The sequence below is a fragment of the Rana temporaria genome, chromosome 6, assembly GCF_905171775.1.
Source record: "Rana temporaria chromosome 6, aRanTem1.1, whole genome shotgun sequence".
NCBI lineage: Eukaryota > Metazoa > Chordata > Amphibia > Anura > Ranidae > Rana > Rana temporaria.
In genome coordinates, this window is record NC_053494.1 from 12,689,841 (window position 1) to 12,710,336 (window position 20,496).

A 20,496-nucleotide genomic window follows, 5' to 3' on the forward strand; every position below is an offset into this window, starting at 1 on the left:
TTTAGAAATAGCATGTACTGAAGAACGATAAGTGAACAATCGGCCATACTGGGTAATGACCGCACATTGAACAGGAGCAGGGGCAATTTCAAAGACAGTCAGTGCAGAATTAAAAAATAAAATAAAATCTGAATTACACACCTCCACTCCGCCGCTCCTCCTAGCCTAGGGTTTTTTTCTTTTTTTCCATGATCTGTGCCCCTTTCTGATGATCATGTGCTGGTCGGAGCGGAGGGAATATTTCTTCAGTTTCGGGTGCATGCCCATCCAGCTCCGCTCGCATGTTCTTCTGCCTTGGCTCAAGTCCCGGTGTATTGTCACAGTTTGCTGCCTATCCTAGAATGCTCCAGAAGTCACGTGGCGGCCAACTGCGCATGCGCGATGCGTTCCAAACACAAATGCGATGCGTTCCAATGGATTCACGACAGTACACACCAGTGAAACCTCGGTCGGCATCCAGGCTCTTTCCTTAACATCCCTATGGATTGGAGGATGTTAAAAAAAGAGCCAGGAGGCCGAGCGAGCGGAGCGAGGACGTGAGGCCGACTGGCCACTTTCCTCTAAATCCACGTCGCCCTGAATTCCGGGTTCGCTGCTGTGTACTGTCGGAAATCCATTGGAACGCATCGCACTTGCGTTTGGAACGCATCGCGCATGCGCAGTTGGCCGCCACGTGACTTCCGCTGCATTCTAGGATAGGCAGCAAACTGTGACACTACACCGGCCAGCCACCTGCCTATCTCCTTGCCTTCCCTGGCGGAGTGATCTTCCTCCGCTTCCCATCCAGTAGTAGTCGGGGCCCGAAGAGTAAGACTTGACAGGCTGTGAGGCAGGTGGCGACGGGCAGAGAGTCGCTGATTGCCGCCATTACTAGTAAAAAATAAATATGTCCCCGGATTTAATTTAAAAATCTTGTCACCTTACCATAGGGGGAAGCTCATGTAAGGCTCCTGGCTACATGCTCACTCCTGGACAACCTAAATGTTTGCATTTGTTGTTGAATTTTCCATATTGCTCAGATTGTTTTCATTTGCACATTGTCACATTTTTGGTTCAGGTTCAGCTCTGGATGTTTTGGCCCCTAGAACTCATAGTGCTTTGATCGGATCCACCACTCTGGTCCCCTGCTCATTCACAGTGGGCAGTCCTCCCATAAACCCTCAGTTCCTGGCCATCTTGTGGCAGTATGGAGAGAAAGAATTAGTAAGATATGACAACAAGGAGAAATCTTCCTCCCCGAGGATGTCCATCGATGAGAAGGAGGCCAAACAGGGCAATGCTTCACTGACCATCCACAATGTGACCATCGCTGACCAGGGGACCTACAAGTGTTTAATCATCTATAGCCCTATGAAAGGGATGAAGGAGATCCAGGTAGACATTCAAGGTAAGCAAATTGGTTTTTGGAACAGAACTCCAGGCAAAGGCAGATACCTAATTTCATTTCTATCATTTAAAAAAGAAAAAAAAGCAAGCTACTTTAAATTATATGGTACGAGTCACTCGCTGGGAGGATTGTGGATGATTTATGTGCGTCACTTAGGTTTCTCTCCTAAAGTAGTCAACATGGAGGGGGGCGCCAGAGTTGATCACTGATATGGAGAAAGCAAACTTGTTGTTTTCTCAGTGTCTTCATAAGTTCTTTGTTGGGTCCTGAAGCCCAGGGCTTTGTAGAGCTTTGGGGGAGGAATATGTACTCCATTTCTAGATCCATTCCTAGATCCACATCAACCTATTAGCCACACTTTGTCATATATAATCAGAGGGGGAACCAATGCGCAAACCAACCTAATCAAGGATAATTCTAAACTAAAATTAAAATAGCAGCCACGACAAAAAGTGTTCACACACTCAAGACAGATATGAATAATGGTAGGTGTAATGGCGCTAAAAACACTAAAAAAACTAATAAGCAATAAAAAATCTCATCACTAAACCCATCAAGTAATAGAGAGAGAATTCCGTGGTGAATCCTCCAATGGATGTAAATAAAATGTGTTCCACTCTGGGTAAATCCTGGAATACCATCCAACATCAATAAAAATGTGGAGGGTATTAGTAGTGGTAAATAATAATAAATGATAGGTGAACAGCTGTGCCAAGCCACTGCACAATGTTGCATCAATCCAATCAAAAATGAATAATAGAGTAACCAAATGAGCATCAATAATTGTGAAAAACAAATCCAATATTATAAAAACACCAAAAATAATAGTCCATTTAAAGTGCAGCGTGCAATAATTGAAGTGCAACAAATTCCAAAGTGATCCGAAATATTAAAACGACATGCAAAAAATTGAGCATGAAAAAAATAAAATCTATATGTGAAAAAATGTCCAGTGAAGCAAATAACAATGTCTCTAAAATTCACCAAATGAGGTTAAAAATAAAAGCAGAGTGATAATCAACAAATGTCACAGTGCATAGAATGATAAAAAAATCCACAATCATAAATAAATATTCAGTGTAAAAATGTGCTCCAAAACACAAATCCTTATATCCACAGCATTCAGTGATCTATGCTGGATGTGCATGCATGCTTAAAAAACTTCCACCATCAGGCTTCCCAGAAGTGTCCGACAGACTAGGTGTTCCAGCCCCTTACCTCAGAGCGGCTTGTAATTAAGCCTAAATGGATGTCTCACAGGCAGTCTGCTGTTCATCCAGCCCTTCAATCCAACGTCTCGGTCACGGATGATTGCAGTCTCTCAGAGGAAATATAAAGCAAGGGGAGCCTCCATAGTGTAGTAACATCAAAGCATTTTATTGAAAACAAGTAAACACTCACATTTCTAGTGGTACAAAGTCGGCGTGTACAATCTTAGTGTCTCCCGCTCTACGGCCGCGAGCGGGTGACGTCACCAGCAGCTCCTCCACGTCCTCACGCGTATCGCAACTGATCAACGTTGCTTACTCATAGGATGGAGAGCGGCTGGTATGGAGGTGACTTAAATAGCGCCAGGCGGCTTCCTAATAACATACAGACTACAGTATTTAATAATCAAATTCCTGATGTGAAGTACAAGGACTTCTGACAATGTATATATAACTGAAAGAAATTTAAAATTCACAAATCTAGAGATGACCCACCTGGTAGGCCGATTGTGAATGGCATTAACTCCGTGGGTGCAAGAATTGGTGAATATATAGACTGGTTTTTGCAACCCCTAGTGAAGAAAACTGAATCGTACCTTAGGGATACAAAACACCTGATCCAGCTTCTTGACACTATCTCTGTTGATGGAAGTTCTATATATATGGCCACAGCTGATGTTTCATCTTTGTATACCATCATCAACCATGAAGAAGCAATCCAAGCCACTAATTGGGCGCTAACTGGTCTTAGCGATCTAAAAAATACCCAAAAGAGCTTTATACTTAAGTGCTTGGAATATAGTCTTGATCACAATTATTTTTGGTACGGTGACGATTATTATAAACAAATCTGCGGGATAGCGATGGGAGCCAAGTATGCTCCCAGTGTGGCAAACCTCTATATGGCGGAGTGGGAAGCAGAAGTTTTATATAACAGAAAACCACAACAACTACTTTTATATCGGCGTTTTATTGATGATATTTTAATTATTTGGTCAGGAGATAGGGAGAGTCTTTTAGATTTCGGCTTTTATTTGAACTCCAATGACAAAAATATTAAACTAACCTGGGAGATCAGTGACGAGAAAATTAGTTTTCTTGACTTGGAAATTGCCAGAGAAGGGAGTAAGCTAGTAACCAAAACGCATTTTAAAACGGTAGACAGAAATAGCTACTTACCCTTGGATAGCTGTCACCACACCCCTTGGTTGGAGAACATCCCCAAGGGGCAGTTTTTAAGACTAAGGAGAAATTGCACAAAGACTGAGGTATTTCTGGAACAAGCTAAATTTATTGGCAAAAGATTTGTTGAAAAGGGCTATAAAGAGGACTATATTGAGAAAAAAATTAAAGATGTCGCCGCCCTAGACAGAGTTACCCTTATCCAGGACTCTGTCAAGAATAATGCCTTTGCTGGAAAAGTACCACTGATAATGGACTATAGTGTCCAGCATAAGCAGCTTGAAGCAATTTGCAAAAAATATTGGCATATCGTGAAAGCCGATCGACATTTGTCATCAATTTTACCAGAAAAACCAATATTCACATACAGAAGGGCCCCCACTCTAAGAGACATGATAGCTAAGAATGTATTGGATCCACCGGAGAAAAAGAGTTTCTCATTTTTTAATGAAAAAGGATACTACCCCTGCAAGAGATGCTTCACATGCAAACATACAAAAGAGAGTAAAAAGAAAAAGGAAGGCTTTAAATCCAGTGTCACAGGGAAAGAATATAAAATTAAAGATTTTATTTCCTGCGACACGGAAGGGGTAGTGTACCTTCTTGAATGTCCATGCAAAATACAGTATGTTGGCAGAACTAAAAGAAATTTATGGAAAAGATTACGTGAACATACACAAAACATAAAAAATGGGTACCCCAAACACAGTTTGTCCCGCCATTATGAACGTTACCACAATAAAGACCCCTCATCTTTAATGGTATGGGGCATTGAGAAATATAAACCGCACTGGAGAGGGGACAATAAAGTGCAAAAAATCAGCCAGGCAGAATCCCGCTGGATACACGAATTATGCACTTTAATACCTCATGGACATAATGTGGAATTTGATTTGAATTGTTTTATATCCAATTACTAGAATTCTATCTCCATCTCCACTTTTTTTAGATTTTTTACCATTTTAATGATTTTAATGAAGTAGTTGATAATTATTTTAATATCACAGATTCTGACCCCCATTCTTCATGTTTTACTATCTGGTTTTATTTGGAATTTGTCTATATCAGTATATTCTTTATTCTTTTTACTGAGCTAGATTATTGGTCCACAAGCATTAGTTTTTAGTAACTATTATGCGTGGTTATTGCTCTGACTGACCAGGATTTGTTTTAGATATGATGTTTATTGAGCTATCTGGACATATTGGTTCAAACATTTTGGTTTCCTTCTCTGGTTACAGATGTGAATTGTCTATTTCCAGCTTAATTAGAGGTTGTCTTTACCCTCTGCCTATGTTGAATACATCTTGTAATACTATGTATTGACCACCAGGGTGAGCACTCTGAGCGCGGTTTCATTAGTATTCATTTTATCTTTATTTTAAATTTCTTTCAGTTATATATACATTGTCAGAAGTCCTTGTACTTCACATCAGGAATTTGATTATTAAATACTGTAGTCTGTATGTTATTAGGAAGCCGCCTGGCGCTATTTAAGTCACCTCCATACCAGCCGCTCTCCATCCTATGAGTAAGCAACGTTGATCAGTTGCGATACGCGTGAGGACGTGGAGGAGCTGCTGGTGACGTCACCCGCTCGCGGCCGTAGAGCGGGAGACACTAAGATTGTACACGCCGACTTTGTACCACTAGAAATGTGAGTGTTTACTTGTTTTCAATAAAATGCTTTGATGTTACTACACTATGGAGGCTCCCCTTGCTTTATATTTCCTCTGAGAGACTGCAATCATCCGTGACCGAGACATTGGATTGAAGGGCTGGATGAACAGCAGACTGCCTGTGAGACATCCATTTAGGCTTAATTACAAGCCGCTCTGAGGTAAGGGGCTGGAACACCTAGTCTGTCGGACACTTCTGGGAAGCCTGATGGTGGAAGTTTTTTAAGCATGCATGCACATCCAGCATAGATCACTGAATGCTGTGGATATAAGGATTTGTGTTTTGGAGCACATTTTTACACTGAATATTTATTTATGATTGTGGATTTTTTTATCATTCTATGCACTGTGACATTTGTTGATTATCACTCTGCTTTTATTTTTAACCTCATTTGGTGAATTTTAGAGACATTGTTATTTGCTTCACTGGACATTTTTTCACATATAGATTTTATTTTTTTCATGCTCAATTTTTTGCATGTCGTTTTAATATTTCGGATCACTTTGGAATTTGTTGCACTTCAATTATTGCACGCTGCACTTTAAATGGACTATTATTTTTGGTGTTTTTATAATATTGGATTTGTTTTTCACAATTATTGATGCTCATTTGGTTACTCTATTATTCATTTTTGATTGGATTGATGCAACATTGTGCAGTGGCTTGGCACAGCTGTTCACCTATCATTTATTATTATTTACCACTACTAATACCCTCCACATTTTTATTGATGTTGGATGGTATTCCAGGATTTACCCAGAGTGGAACACATTTTATTTACATCCATTGGAGGATTCACCACGGAATTCTCTCTCTATTACTTGATGGGTTTAGTGATGAGATTTTTTATTGCTTATTAGTTTTTTTAGTGTTTTTAGCGCCATTACACCTACCATTATTCACACTTTGTCATAAGTCTCAGTAGTACACAGGTCTTTATATAAGTCAATTGACAGGTGCTCAGGTTCTCTCTCTCTGCTGTGAGATCCTTCTGCTGAGTGAAAAGGCTGACTGCCGACAAAACATTACCAGCATACATGGGCTGCCTGTTTTGGGAACCCGTTAGTGGGACCCTGTTAGCCAGTTAGCAGCTTAGATGAGCAGATCATTTGTTTATTTTATGCTATGGACTCGCTGTACAAAGTCATCCTGCATTGAATCGTGTTTAATTGCTACGTTACTGAATAAAAGTGCAGGACAAACCTGCTTGGACTGTTCCTGGGTGTCCTTGTCTTGTGCAAGGTTTACCACTTCCAAGTTGATACCCAGGAAGGGGATATTGTGGACTGCAGCGGGTACCACCACTTAAATGGTGCCCCAATGTGGCTGATTGTGACATGCAGAGTGGCAGCGGTGCGAATTATAGTCAGGGTCATAATAGGAGAGATAGGTTGGCACAGACGCATGAGGTTTATATTGTTTCTCCAGTTAGCCACTGACCACCAGTGCTGGGGAAGATGTTATGTTTACAGCCAGCCACTGACCATCAATGCTGGGGGTGGGGGGCTATATTTACAGCCAGCCACTGACTATCAATGCTGGGGGTGGGGGGCTATATTTACAGACAGCCACTGACCATCAATGCTGGGGGTGGGGGGCTATATTTGCAGACAGTCACTGACCATCAATGCAGGGGGTGGGGGGCTATATTTGCAGACAGTCACTGACCATCAATGCTGGGGGTGGGGGGTTATATTTACAGACAGCCACTGACCATTAATGCTGGGGGTGGGGTGCTATATTTACAGATAGTCACTGACCATCAATGCTGGGGGGCTATATTTACAGACAGCCACTGACCATGAATACTGGGGGTGGGGGGCTATATTTACAGACAGTCACTGACCATCAATGCTGGGGGTGGGGGGGCTATATTTACAGACAGCCACTGACCATTAATGCTGGGGGTGGGGGGCTATATTTACAGATAGTCACTGACCATCAATGCTGGGGGGCTATATTTACAGACAGCCACTGACCATTAATGCTGGGGGTGGTGGGCTATATTTACAGACAGCCACTGATCATCAATGCTGGGGGTGGGGGGGCTATATTTACAGACAGCCACTGATCATCAATGCAGGGGGTGGGGGGCTATATTTACAGACAGCCACTGACCATCAATGCAGGGGGTGGGGGGCTATATTTACAGACAGCCACTGACCATCAATGCAGGGGGTGGGGGGGCTATATTTACAGACAGCCACTGACCATTAATGCTGGGGGTGGGGGGCTATATTTACAGATAGTCACTGACCATCAATGCTGGGGGGCTATATTTACAGACAGCCACTGACCATCAATACTGGGGATGGGGGGCTATATTTACAGACAGCCACTGACCATCATTGCAGGGGGTGGGGGGCTATATTTACAGACAGCCACTGATCATCAATGCTGGGGGTGGGGGGCTATATTTACAGACAGCCACTGATCAACCCATAGTGAGAGAATAGAATGGTTTGCATTTAGTTATTTAAAATGCAGTGTGAAATATTATAGTTTTTTTACAGAGGTGTAGTTTTTACAGAATAATTTGCTCATGCTTCCTCATAAAGTACTGTACCTGTGTTTTGTAAAACTGGTTTCCTTGGAAATTGAACATTTCCTGTTGCCAACACAGAGAAGTGATGTATAAAAAAGATTGCATAGCCATTTGTCCAGTGGAAGTGCATTCTGATTTAATTCTGTTCAAATTGGAGAAAACAACTGTAACTAGAAAATGCATTCCCTGAGGAAAATGCGAGTGGGAATGCTGAATTGCTGAGCCCGCACCAAAGCCATTCACCATAACCACTACACTATCTTTAGGACACACAGCTCCTTTCTCTATCTGCAAAGTAGAGAGTATGCTGACTTCCTGGTCGCCCCTCCCCCCTCAAGAGGTTTCCCCTCCCCCCAGGTCAGTGAGGAGGAATATTGCACTGAGGTAGAAAGCTATTTATGGAAAGAAATTCCATTACAAACGCCTTTTAATTCACAGACCAATACATTAATTACGCCTCCAAACAAAACGTAATAAATCCACAACCGTACATGCGATCGATACAGCGACTTCACCGTTTGAAAGACGCGGCCCTTGTGAACGCATCGATATGAAATTTATGTTGATAAACTTAAAATTGTGGCCATGCCAGCGATTTAGAAAAGAGCGTCTTTGTGTGTTTTGCAGGAAAATTTTTAAAATTTTTAACATGGACGGTCAATGAGAGTGGTTTTGTCACTCTTGTCCTTTAGAAGCTCCTGGAACTAAAACTAAAATACGTATCACAAAACTGATCACATTGCCTGAAACCAGACAAGCATACCTACGTTTTGATATATAAATTGTGTATGACAAGTAGATCTTGTGGGCGTGAGAGCAATTTGTTCGCCCTTTTTTTAAAGAAAATTTTTGTTTTCAAAGATCTCCACTGTAAAGGTCACATGACACACTCTAAATCCCTTCCATAGGGTTACATTATAACCGATTCCATTTTCTGAAAAAATCGCTAAACGTAAATTGCGTTTTCACAAAAACCGTAAAAGATATCAATCTGAAAAGTCATGTTTGGATAGCTGAATATTTTGTGACCGCTTTAAAGTTTGTTTGGTGTCTGTAAGTGAAAGTATGAAGGAGCTGAAACTTTTGGCAGAACGTGTGTTTTGAAGCAGGAAAAAGGATGTTCTCATTGACTTCAATGTTAAAAAAAAGTGTCTAAAAGCTTAATATTTTAAAAAGTATAAATAGTACAAAAAAACTTGAAGAAGTCCCATCGTTAGCTGAACGAGATGAACATTTTAAAAGTTGAATGGTCTCAATAGCTGAAAGTATGCAGGAGTTACGCAGAGCCAAAAAACGTACGGAATAAAATTAAAATTAAGAATAATAAAAAACGAATATCAATACTGGGAATGCTTATGAAAGCATTCCCACTAATTAAGCTACATCCTGTGCTGTGCAAATATAAATCATTACTTTAAAACAAAAATGATGCATTTGGCCACTAGATGGTGCTAAGAAAATTCCTATGATCTTTAGCTCCATCTATTGGTCAAATGCAGCATTTTCCATTTGAAATCATTAGGGGCTATAAAAGTAAAATGCAAGTTCTTTATTAATCAACCCAGAGTGATATCCTCATCCATAAATCGTAGGTTTTCTGAGGACAGACAGCTGCAAGCAGAGATTCTACCTGCACCTGCTGGTGAAGTCTGGTATTGCAGCATGCCCAATGATTGTGTATAAAAATGATTCCATGTTTTTGTGGTTTGAATTGATCTCAGTGAGTAACAGAAACAGAAGTTTTGCTGTTGTTTGTCCAGGAGCACTGAGAGATGAGGGCTCCCCTCGTCACAATTTAATGTCACTTTTAACCCTCTAGCTACTCCAGAGGTGACACTGATGAAGAAGGCTCTGTCCAGGAGCGGCAAAAACCGATTGCTGTGTCTGATCACAAACTTCTATCCAAAGGACATTTCAGTAACCTGGTTAAGGAATGGTCAGACCCTGGAAGGATCGGAGTTAGGAACATTTCAGACAGATGCAGATGGGACTTACAGGGTGAACAGCTCACTAATCATCTCCCCCACACAGAGCCAGGACCATCCAATCATCACCTGCCAGGTGGATCACGTGGCTATCCCAGAACCTATCCAAGATACCCTCACCGTGCAGTATGGAGGTAACACCAACTACTTTTTCATTTAACCACTTCCTTACTGGGCACGTATACCCCTTCCTGACCAGGTGAAATTTCAGCTTCTGGCACTGCGTTGCTTTAACTGACAATTGCGCGGTCGTGCGACGTGGCTCCCAAACAAAATTGGCGTCCTTTTTTCCCCACAAATAGAGCTTTCTTTTAGGTGGTATTTGATCACCTCTGCGGTTTTTATTTTTTGCGCCATAAACAAAAAAAGAGCGACAATTTTTAAAAAAAGTCAATATTTTTTACTTGTTACTATAATAAATATCCCATTTTTTTTTTTTTTTTTTAATATTTTTTTTCTCAGTTTAGGCCGATATGAATTCTTCTACATATTTTTGGTAAAAAAAAAAAATCGCAATAAGCGACTGGTTTGCGCAAAAGTTATAGCGCTTACAAAATAGGGGACAGAATTATTATTCATTTTTATTATAATTTTTTTTTACTAGTAATGGCGGCGATCTGCGATTTTTTATTGGGACTGCGACGTTATGGCGGACACATCGGACACTTTTGACACATTTTTGGCGCCATTCACATTTATACTGCGATCAGTGCTATAAAAATGCACCGATTACTGTATAAATGTGACTGGCAGTGAAGGGGTTAACACTAGGGGGGCATGGAAGGGGTTAAATGTATTCCCTGGGTGTGTTCTAACTGTGGGGGGAGGGGGGTGACTGGGGGAGGTGACCGATGCTGTGTCCCTCTGTACAAGAGACACAGATCGGTCTCCTCTCTCCCTGACAGGACGTGGAGCTCTGTGTTTACACACAGAGCTCCACGTCTTGTCCCTGTAGCCGCCGATCGCGAGTGCCTGGCGGACATCGCGGCCGCCAGGCACGCGCATCGGCATCTCAGGAATGCGGCTGGCACGCGCGCGTCGCCGGCGGCGCTCGCGCGCCCTCTAGTGGCCTGGAAGAGCGGAGGATGCATATATGCGTCCTGTTAGAGATTTAGAACCACCCTGCGGCCGCACATATTCGTACGGCCGTCGGGAAGTGGTTAAACAAATGCAAGCTTTTAGCTTTCTATTTTTATCACTGCAGAATGGAATATCAAAGACATTATTAGATACATTGGAAATGACAAAGGGGTAATAAAGAAGAACTTTACCCTTCCCATCAACTTTATATCCATATCCTCCTGTCCCCCTCCTGTGCTTGTGGGGGTTTTCCATGCTCTCGCAATTGCAGTAAAGAGGTGTTGGGCTAGTTGCCTCTCTGGACGCATTAATTCCACAATAGGCTTACCAAGGAGAGCTACATAAGGGTCCCTTTTAATATTAATCTGAAATAGATTACGAAGGAGAGTGTATACCCTAATCCACAGTCTGCACGCCCGCGGGCATGACCACCAAATATGTGCCATGGTGCCCTCCTGGGAACACCCCCTAAAACAAAGTGGAGAATAATTTGGAATAAAGCGAGCCAATCTCGCCGGTGTGTAGTACCACCTGTACAATACTTTGTAGGCATTTTTCAAAATTAACATTGTGAAAATGTTTTTAATCCGCCATAATTCAATTTGTCTGCTTGCTTTCATACAGTGGAGCCTGAGATCACTCTTTTCTCATCTCATGATGGCGATAAGGAGATAGTTGTGTGTGAATTGAAGGGCTTTTACCCTGACACTTCGAAAATTCATTGGTTATTAGAAGGGCAGAGGATTGAGCCTTTCAGGAAGAATGCAGATGGCACTTATAATGAATGGGACCATTTCTTGATTCTTGGAAACCAGAAAAGACCAAAAAACATCTCGTGTGTGGTGCAACATGAAACATCATATAATCCATTTATCAGGACTCTAACATTGACAGGTATGTCTGTCTCCATCCATCCATTGTTTACCTATCTAGCTATGTATTTGTAGTGCTACCCCTGCAGGAGCCATTGGATAGGATGGTTCCTCTGTTCTTTGTCTCAACCTCCTCAAGGACTTCAGCCCATCTGACACACTAACGAGCAAAGTGAACATAGCGTGCAAACTAAGAAAACCAAGCTTGCAATATCACAGAAATCCCTTTTCTGCAATACCAGTGCACAATAATGATGCCGTGTCAGAAAACAGAAACCAAATAGCTTAGGAAAAGCAAGTCTCAATATATTGTCACACAGGATGATTGATAAATGAGGAACGAAGGATAACGATAAAGGCATAAAAGTAAGTTAGCAATAGTAATAGTACAACTCAACATATGGAAAGATCAGCAGTCAGAAGCAAATAAAGTATAACACTATGCACCCAGGGGCGGATCCAATGTCTAGTCTCGGGAAGGGCACTACCAGAAAATATTTTTTTGGGGGGCAATTTATCAGGGAAATGAATAGTATTGGCTCTTCAATGATCACGGCACCATGGTTGTTATGGTGTCAGAATGACTGAAGCACATTATTTATATTATTACATTGTAATATAAAATGAAATAGTTCAACTTACCATTATGCAGAATCAGTGGGTGCCCCAAGTGTGTCACCTGCCACACGTTGCGGATTGTCACTTGTCACATCACCTGCCACATGTTGCGGAATGTCACTTGCCTGCCACCAGATGCAGATTGTCACTTGCCACGTCACCTGCCACATGTTGCGGATTGTCACCTGCCACACGTTGAAGATTGTCACTTGCCACATGTTGCGGATTGTCACTTGCCACCAGATGCAGATTGTCACTTGCCACGTCACCTGCCACACGTTGCGGATTGTCACTTGCCACCAGATGCAGATTGTCACTTGCCACGTCACCTGCCACACGTTGCGGATTGTCACTTGTCACATCACCTGCCACATGTTGCGGAATGTCACTTGCCTGCCACCAGATGCAGATTGTCACTTGCCACATCACCTGCCACACATTGAAGATTGTCACTTGCCACATGTTGCGGATTGTCACTTGCCACAAGTTGCGGATTGTCACTTGCCACACGTTGCGGATTGTCACTTGCCACCAGATGCAGATTGTCACTTGCCACGTCACCTGCCACACGTTGAAGATTGTCATATGCCACATGTTGCGGAATGTCACTTGCCACCTCACCTACCACACCCTGAGGATTGTCACTTGCTAAAGTAGTGTTTTGCTTGTCAGAGTCAGGCAGCAGAGAGATGATGTAATCTCTCTGCTGCCTGCACAGTGAGGGAAGAAGTTACTGCAGGGATGCAGGGCGGACGCAGGGCGGTGAGAGATGACGTCATCTCTCTGCTCCCCGGGCCGCTGGCTTGTTGATTGGCCAGCCGCCCGCTCACCCACAGAGCTGACCAGCTGACCGCCCACTCTCTGTCTCTCACTCACTTGCCGAGCTGCCCGCCCACACACTGAGGCACCCGGCAGCCCACGCTGTCACCCGCCCGTGGAGCCGCCCTCTCAGACTCTCAGGCACCCGCAAGCTCTGCAACTACCGCCCTCTCAGACTCGCAGGCGCTCGCAAATTCCGCAACTCAAACAAATTTCTCGGGGGTGGCAATTGCCCCCCCCCCCTGGATCCGCCCCTGTATGCACAAGGATCGGCATAAACAGTAGCAAGTTCACCATTACTGCATTCAGGAGACTATACTACCAAGGTGCATTAAGGGTGACTATGCTAGGCATGGGCTAACTGGATGGAAGTACCTTTTATAGGAGTAGTAGAAAGGGTCTGTTAGAATAGCTTTATGTGAGTAGTCTTTTACTGTGTGCGCCTTCCATTTTATTTTGTTTTTGTAGTGTCAATCGGACCACCCTGTCTGGGTCCTGACTTCAGCCGTACAGAATGTTCAGGCTTGATTGCCTAATTACATTGTCCAACCTCACTAATACTCTTGTGAACGGAGGAAAATCCCACCAACAGTGTTGGAAGATTTGGTGGAAAGTCTTCCCAGAACAGTAGAGGCTGCCATGGCACCAAAAAGAGAATCATCCTAGTATTAATAACCTGAATATTTTGTCTGAATCATTTTGGTTATACAATGAATCCATTTATTTATTCATTTAGCTAATCAGTTTTTATTATGTTCATTTTCAGAAGAGAAGTACTCCTGGGTTGTTGCTCTGGTTCTTACTATTGGACTTATATGTGTAGTGATTTCTGCATTGGGGTTTATTATCCACAAGAAAAAATGTAAGTAAGGTTTTTTTTTACATTTTTATTACACACGCCAAAAGATAAAAGTATAACCATGAAGTGATACTTAAAGTCTTGTTTTTTTTTACTTAAAAATAACAAACATGTTATACGTACCTGCTGTGTGCAGTTGGTTTTACACAGAGCAGCCCCAATCCTCCTCTTCTCGGGTCACTCTTCTGTGCTCCTGGCCCCTCCCTCCTGTTAAGTGCCCCCCACAGTAAGCAGCTTGCTATGGGGGCACCCGACCAAAGCCGCAGCTCAGTGTATTCATTCAGACACGGATCTGTGACCCGGCCCCACCCCTTTCTCTCCTAATTGGCTGACCGACTTTAATTGACAGCAGCGCTTCTGTCTTAGCCCATGAGGAGGGGCGTTCCGGGCAGCCAAGACACTCCTGCAACATCGCTGGATCTAGATGTATTAGGGGGGCTTTTTATCTTTTTTTTTTTCAAATAACAATTTTTATTTGTATAAAACATTATACAGTGTGTAATACCACATATGTATTAAAAGGTCAAGACAAACACAATCATGTGCCAGGAAGTATGCAAACTATTCCCACAACATGTGGGATCATAAGGGATTGGGCCAAAGGCCAGTATAATATGACTATGGGAGGGAAAAAAATACAATAAAGAACTGGTTCCTCAAATGAGCATGTCAATAACCCTGGCACGGTGAACCGTGGCACACATTTAGCATCGCAGCCATCACTGCAACAATAGTCAATTAGAAGAATAGGGAGAGAAAGAAGAAAGAAAGGAGATACAGAACAAGAATAGGTTCTAAGTTACCGTGTGCTCTCGCCGATGCCACTCCCTCCAGACCTCATCATGGCCGTCCAGAAGGGGGACTTTTTATCTTAATGCATAAAATGCATTAAATTGGAGTTCCGCTTAACCACTTCCCGACCGGCCATAGCTGAAAAACGGCTGCAGCGCGGTCGGATAATTCTGGGAGGGCGTACTATAACGTCCTCACAGAATCTTGCTCCCGTTAACGCCGGATCCGGGGAACCTGGCGCAATACCGATCATGGTAAAGGGCCGATGACAGCAGCCCTTTACTACGTGATTGCCCTGTCAGATGACGGAGCGATCAGTTGTAAACAAACCGTCACGTCCGGTTCATCTCTTCCCCTCTCCATACCGATCGGTACAGTGCGGGGGAGAGATCGGATGCAGCTGCGCTGTGGGCTGGATCTGTAGTGTCCACAGCGCTGCTCTGTGCCCATTCCAGCCTCATCCATCCACCCATGCCTAGCCATCCCATCCATACTTATCCATCCACATCCATATTCAGCCTTGCCACCCATACTCAGCCATGCCATCCATACTCAGCCATGCCATCCATACTCAGCCATGCCATCCATGCTCAGCCATGCCATCCATGCTCAGTCATGCCATCCATGCTCAGTCATGCCATCCATGCTCATGAAAAGAATATAGCTGGATGGCCGCACTCCAAATATTCACCTTTATTCAGAAGTATAAAATCAAGGCATTAAGGGTAAGTACAGACTAACTGCACTGCCGCTGACATGTTTCACACCGCTAAGTCATAGCTAAAGTGCTGTATATACATACAGGTACATATATACACCTAAGTAATTAGACAAATGGACAACACATGCATGTCGTAAGTAACTAACAATAATAACATGATGGAAAGATTTTTTATTTATCCCAGGAGTATATAATGAGTTTGGAAATTCTAGAGAAATGCTTAAATAATGCGTTACAATTTAACTAAACCCATTCGATTTTAGTCGACTAAAATGATTTTATTGAATTAAAATGTACTGCAGATTTTAGTCGACTAAAATAAAACTACCGTATTTATCGGGGTACTGCACGCTCCGGCGTATAGCGGGCACCCCTAATTTTGACCTCTTTTTCCTGTAAAATGTTATTACATTTTAATACTTACAGTTTTGGTGTCTTGCCCGGCGTCCATCGGCGGCCTCGTCCGGTCCGGCGTCCGTCTGCGGCCTCGTGGTGTCCTCTCGGCTTCTCCCGCGCTGTCTACTAATGTAGTGCGAAACATGTCGGCTTTCCCTTTCTGTGGCTGTGTCTTGCTGTGTATGCCTACTTTTATCGAATAAAGACAACTTTCCGAAGTTTATCTGGAGTGTGGCTGTCCATTTTCTCCCGAATCTTCTTCATTTCCCGCGCTGTCTTCATGGCGAATCCCCGCTTCCCACGCTCAGTTTGAAGCCTCCGCCGACGTATACCAAGCGCAGTACACTCGCGTATATTCGGCCAGGCTCGGCTTGAGTACGAGTGAAGCCGAGCCTGGTCGAATGTACCCAAGTGTACTGCGTTCGGTATATTGCGGCGCAGGCATTCAAACTAGGCGCAGGAAGTGGGTATCGGCGTATATATCGTGCACCCACGACTTTGCCCTTTGCCACTTTTTCAGGGCAAAAAAGTGCGCGATATACGCCGATAAATACGGTAATTTTAAAACAATTAAGATGACTAAAATAGTCAAAATTAACACTGATCAACACACACACTGTGAAGCATGCGAATGAACAAGCGCACTCCTGTGCCTATGATGCCCCATACACACGGTCGGAATTTCCAACAAGAAAAGTCCGATGTGAGCTTTTCCTGTGGGAAATTTCCGCCCAAAAAAATTTAAGAGCTGGTTCTCAAATTTTCAGACGGAAAAAATTCCAATCATCTGTAGCAATTCCAACGCGCAAAATTCCGACACATGCTCGGAAACAATTTGACGCATGCTCAGAAGCACTGGGCCAAATCCTCAAAAGGGATACGCAGGCGGAACTGCTGTTCAGCCTGCGTATCCCTGTGCCTATCTTTGGAACTGATCCACAGAAGGATTTTTCCAAAGATAGGCAGAAGATCCGACATCTGTAAGACACTTACACTGCCGGATCTTAGGATGCAGTACCGCATCCGCCGCTGGGGGCATTTCGAGTCGAAATGCCGCTTCGCGTATGCAAATGAGGACTTACAGAGATCCACAAAGCTTTTCAGCTTTGTGTTTTCTGCGTAAGTTTACGTTTGCATACGTAAAATTAGTTCTGCTTTTACAAAGTGTAAACTAGTAACACCTTGTAAAAACAGACCTTTTTTTCGATCGCCGCAATTTTTTTTTAATTTTTAATTTTATTTTTCGGCGCGTAACTTTTTTTTTACCCGACGCAACTTTATTGTCCCGTCGCAATCCACAAAGCCCGACGTAACGTAATTTCGTGCGCTGCCCGTCGGGAAAATGACGTCACGAGCATGCGCAGTATGGCCGGCGCGGGAGCGCGCCTCATTTAAATTGTCATCGCCCCCTGGAGAAGAGGACCGCCTTGCGCCGGGAGAATTTAAGTTACACGGCCTGAAATTTCTAGGTAAGTGCTTTGTGGATCGGGCACTTAGGTAGAAATTTTAAGGCAGTGTAACTTAAATGGGAAAAGATAAGTTAGGAAGGATCTTTGAGGATTTGGCCCACTGAACTTAATTTTCTCGACTCGTCGTAGTGTTGTACATCACTGCATTCTTGACGGTCGAAAGTTCAGAGAACTTTTGTGTGACCGTGTGTATGCAAGCCAAGCTTGAGCGGGATTCCGTCGGGAAAAAACATCCAAGGTTTTTCCGACGGAAAATCCGATCGTGTGTACGCGGCATTACTGACTCTATGTGCAGGGCTTCATGGGCTCGCTGATACATACTTTTACAAATAAACAAATAATCAATGTAGATGGATGACACAGAAAACTAAGGTCATTCAACCAGTAAAAGTTTCTTGTAACATAAATTAAAGTGGAGTTCCACCCATAAATATAACATTACATCAGTAGTTTTAAAAAAATGTCATTAGTCCTTTACGAAAAAAAAAAAAAAATTTTAGATGCCTTCAAAGTGTTGTTGCTAGGCAGAATAGTTAATCTTCCCACTTCCTGCACCTAGGTGCTTAATGCTTCCTAACCTACACCGCACAGACTCCTGGGAATGTAGTGGGTGTAACTTTCCAGGAGTCTGTGCACTCCCCAGTCTCAAAGAATCATGTGACTTGGACAGCACAGGTGCTGAAACCTGATCTGACACTGCTTGTACAGCACTGAGCATGTGCGAGATTTGCAAGACTGAAATCCAGGAAGTCATACAGTCTGGCTTCATGATGCCCACACTTAAGATGGCCCCAGTCAATTTCTATTTTATAAAGTGTCTAAATGCTGTAACAACCTAACAAAACGGACCTTAGTTTACAGACTAACTTTACTAGAATACATTAAGCTTGTGTATTACAGGGGTATTTATATTTAAAAAGTGAAATTGTGGCCGGAACTCCGCTTTAAAAACCCAATCATTTTTGGCTATGGATTCCAGTTGGGGAAGTTAGGGGTTGGGGGAGCTGCCAGCAGAGTGTCACTTTAAAGATATGCTGAACAGGCAAGTTTTGTTATAGCACAATTGAAAATGCAATGTCCATCTTTTTCTTCAGACTTCCATGGGTTTCAGCTAAGCAACATTTGCGTAGCAGATAGATGGACCAATGATAAAGAAAAAAAGGTAACTATGTGTTGTATGGCCTTCCACTGCCCAAGGGAAATCCAGGCTACTTGGACTGTGTTAGAGAAAGGCAAAAAGACGGTGACGGTAAGAGATCATGGGGCCCCAAGTGATGAGGAACGTGGACAGTTACTGAGTGATTACGAAGTGAGAACTGGCCAATCACAGACAGATGGATTATACAACGCCGTTACATCACTTACCTTCACACCAACCGCACCAAGAGACCAGAATATGACAATCACCTGCAGCTTCCTCTGTGATGGGAAAACCAGAGAGAAGAGCGTGAAATGGAGCTTACATTCCGGTATTAGGTTTTTATGTTTATTTTTTAACATATATTCCATGTAAAAAAAAAATGTCTACCAATCCAATCAATTTATAACTTGCACACAGAGGGCTAGATTCATATAGATCAGCGGATCTTTAGATCTGCGTGATCTATGTGATTTAAGATCCGCTGCCTCAAGTTTGAGAGGCAAGTGGGTAATTCACAAACCACTTACCTCCAAACTTGCGGCGGCGGATCGTAAATCCCCCGGCGGAATTCAAATTCCGCGGCTAGGGGGAGTGTACTATTTAAATCAGGCGCGTCCCCGCGCCGATTTAAATGAGCATGCGCCGTCCGTGAAATTTCCCGGCGTGCATTGCTACTACTGATGTCGCTAGGACGTCAGTGGTTTCGGCGTGAGCGTAACTTGCGACGAGCGGGTTTCTGAATCGGCTTACACAAACGACGTAAAAAAAAACAAAAATCGACGCGGGAACGACGGCTATACTTAACATTGGCTGCGCCTCATAGAAGCAGGGGTAAGTATACGCCGGGAAATCCGCTACGTAAACGTCGTAACAACACTGCGTCGGGCCCGCGTATCTCGCTGATTTACATATTATTCAGCGTAAATCAGCGAGAACGCCCCCCGCGGCCATTTTTAAAATGCAGTTAAGATCCGACGGTGTAACACAGTTACACCTGTCGGATCTTAGGCATATCTATGCGTAACTGATTCTGTGAATCAGGCGCATAGATACGACCGGCCTAAGTCAGAGATACGACGGCGTATCAGGAGATACACCATCGTATCTCTCTCTGAATCTGGCCCAGAAAGTTCACCTTACTTTAAAAAGTGTGTAATGTCCCCCTGACCCCCACAGACATGGTGGTACCTCTAAAGACAGTTCTTAGGAGTTTATTGATTCTCACTTAAAACTCCATGGAGTGTTACTGACCTGCAGACTCAATAGCACAACAATAGAATCCAGTACAGAAAAAGGGCCATTAGGCTGAAATCAGCAGCCAGTACCTTCTTGAAAGTAGCAGCCATTCCCTATGGCAACTGTACCCTATTCTTTAGCAGCAGCAACAGCATTAGTGATCCTTCCAATGCTTTCCCAGCATCACAACATCGCAGCAAGTTCACTCTCTATAGGACCTCAAGCAACAGAGCCACTTCTGGTACTCCAGAGTCACCTTTGGTACTCCATCCCATGACATTATCTCTTCTTCCCGTTCTCTATAAGGGAAGAGATTACATGGCCTACCCCAAATATTTATGCTCTCCCCCCGCATGCACCAGTGGCAATAAACCTTCTACTGGTTGGCTAGAGAAAACATAAATATTTATAACGCAGTCTTAGGCCTCGTACACACGACAGAGTTTCTCGGCAGAATTCAGCGAGAAACTCGGTCAGAGCCGGATTCTGCCGAGAAACTCTGTCGT

The 20,496-nt window shown here is 43.3% G+C and overlaps 1 protein-coding gene across 1 annotated transcript in view; it reads left to right on the plus strand.

Annotated features, from left to right (window-relative positions):
- The window catches only part of LOC120943116, a 38,079-nt gene that overhangs the window by 4,821 nt on the left and 12,762 nt on the right, over positions 1–20,496 (plus strand). Inside the window, exons 3-7 of the mRNA XM_040356237.1 lie at positions 1,058–1,387; positions 9,822–10,121; positions 11,692–11,961; positions 14,143–14,238; positions 18,708–19,082. Coding sequence (XP_040212171.1) covers positions 1,058–1,387; positions 9,822–10,121; positions 11,692–11,961; positions 14,143–14,238; positions 18,708–19,082 — 1,371 coding nt within the window. The remainder of the gene's footprint in view (positions 1–1,057; positions 1,388–9,821; positions 10,122–11,691; positions 11,962–14,142; positions 14,239–18,707; positions 19,083–20,496) is intronic.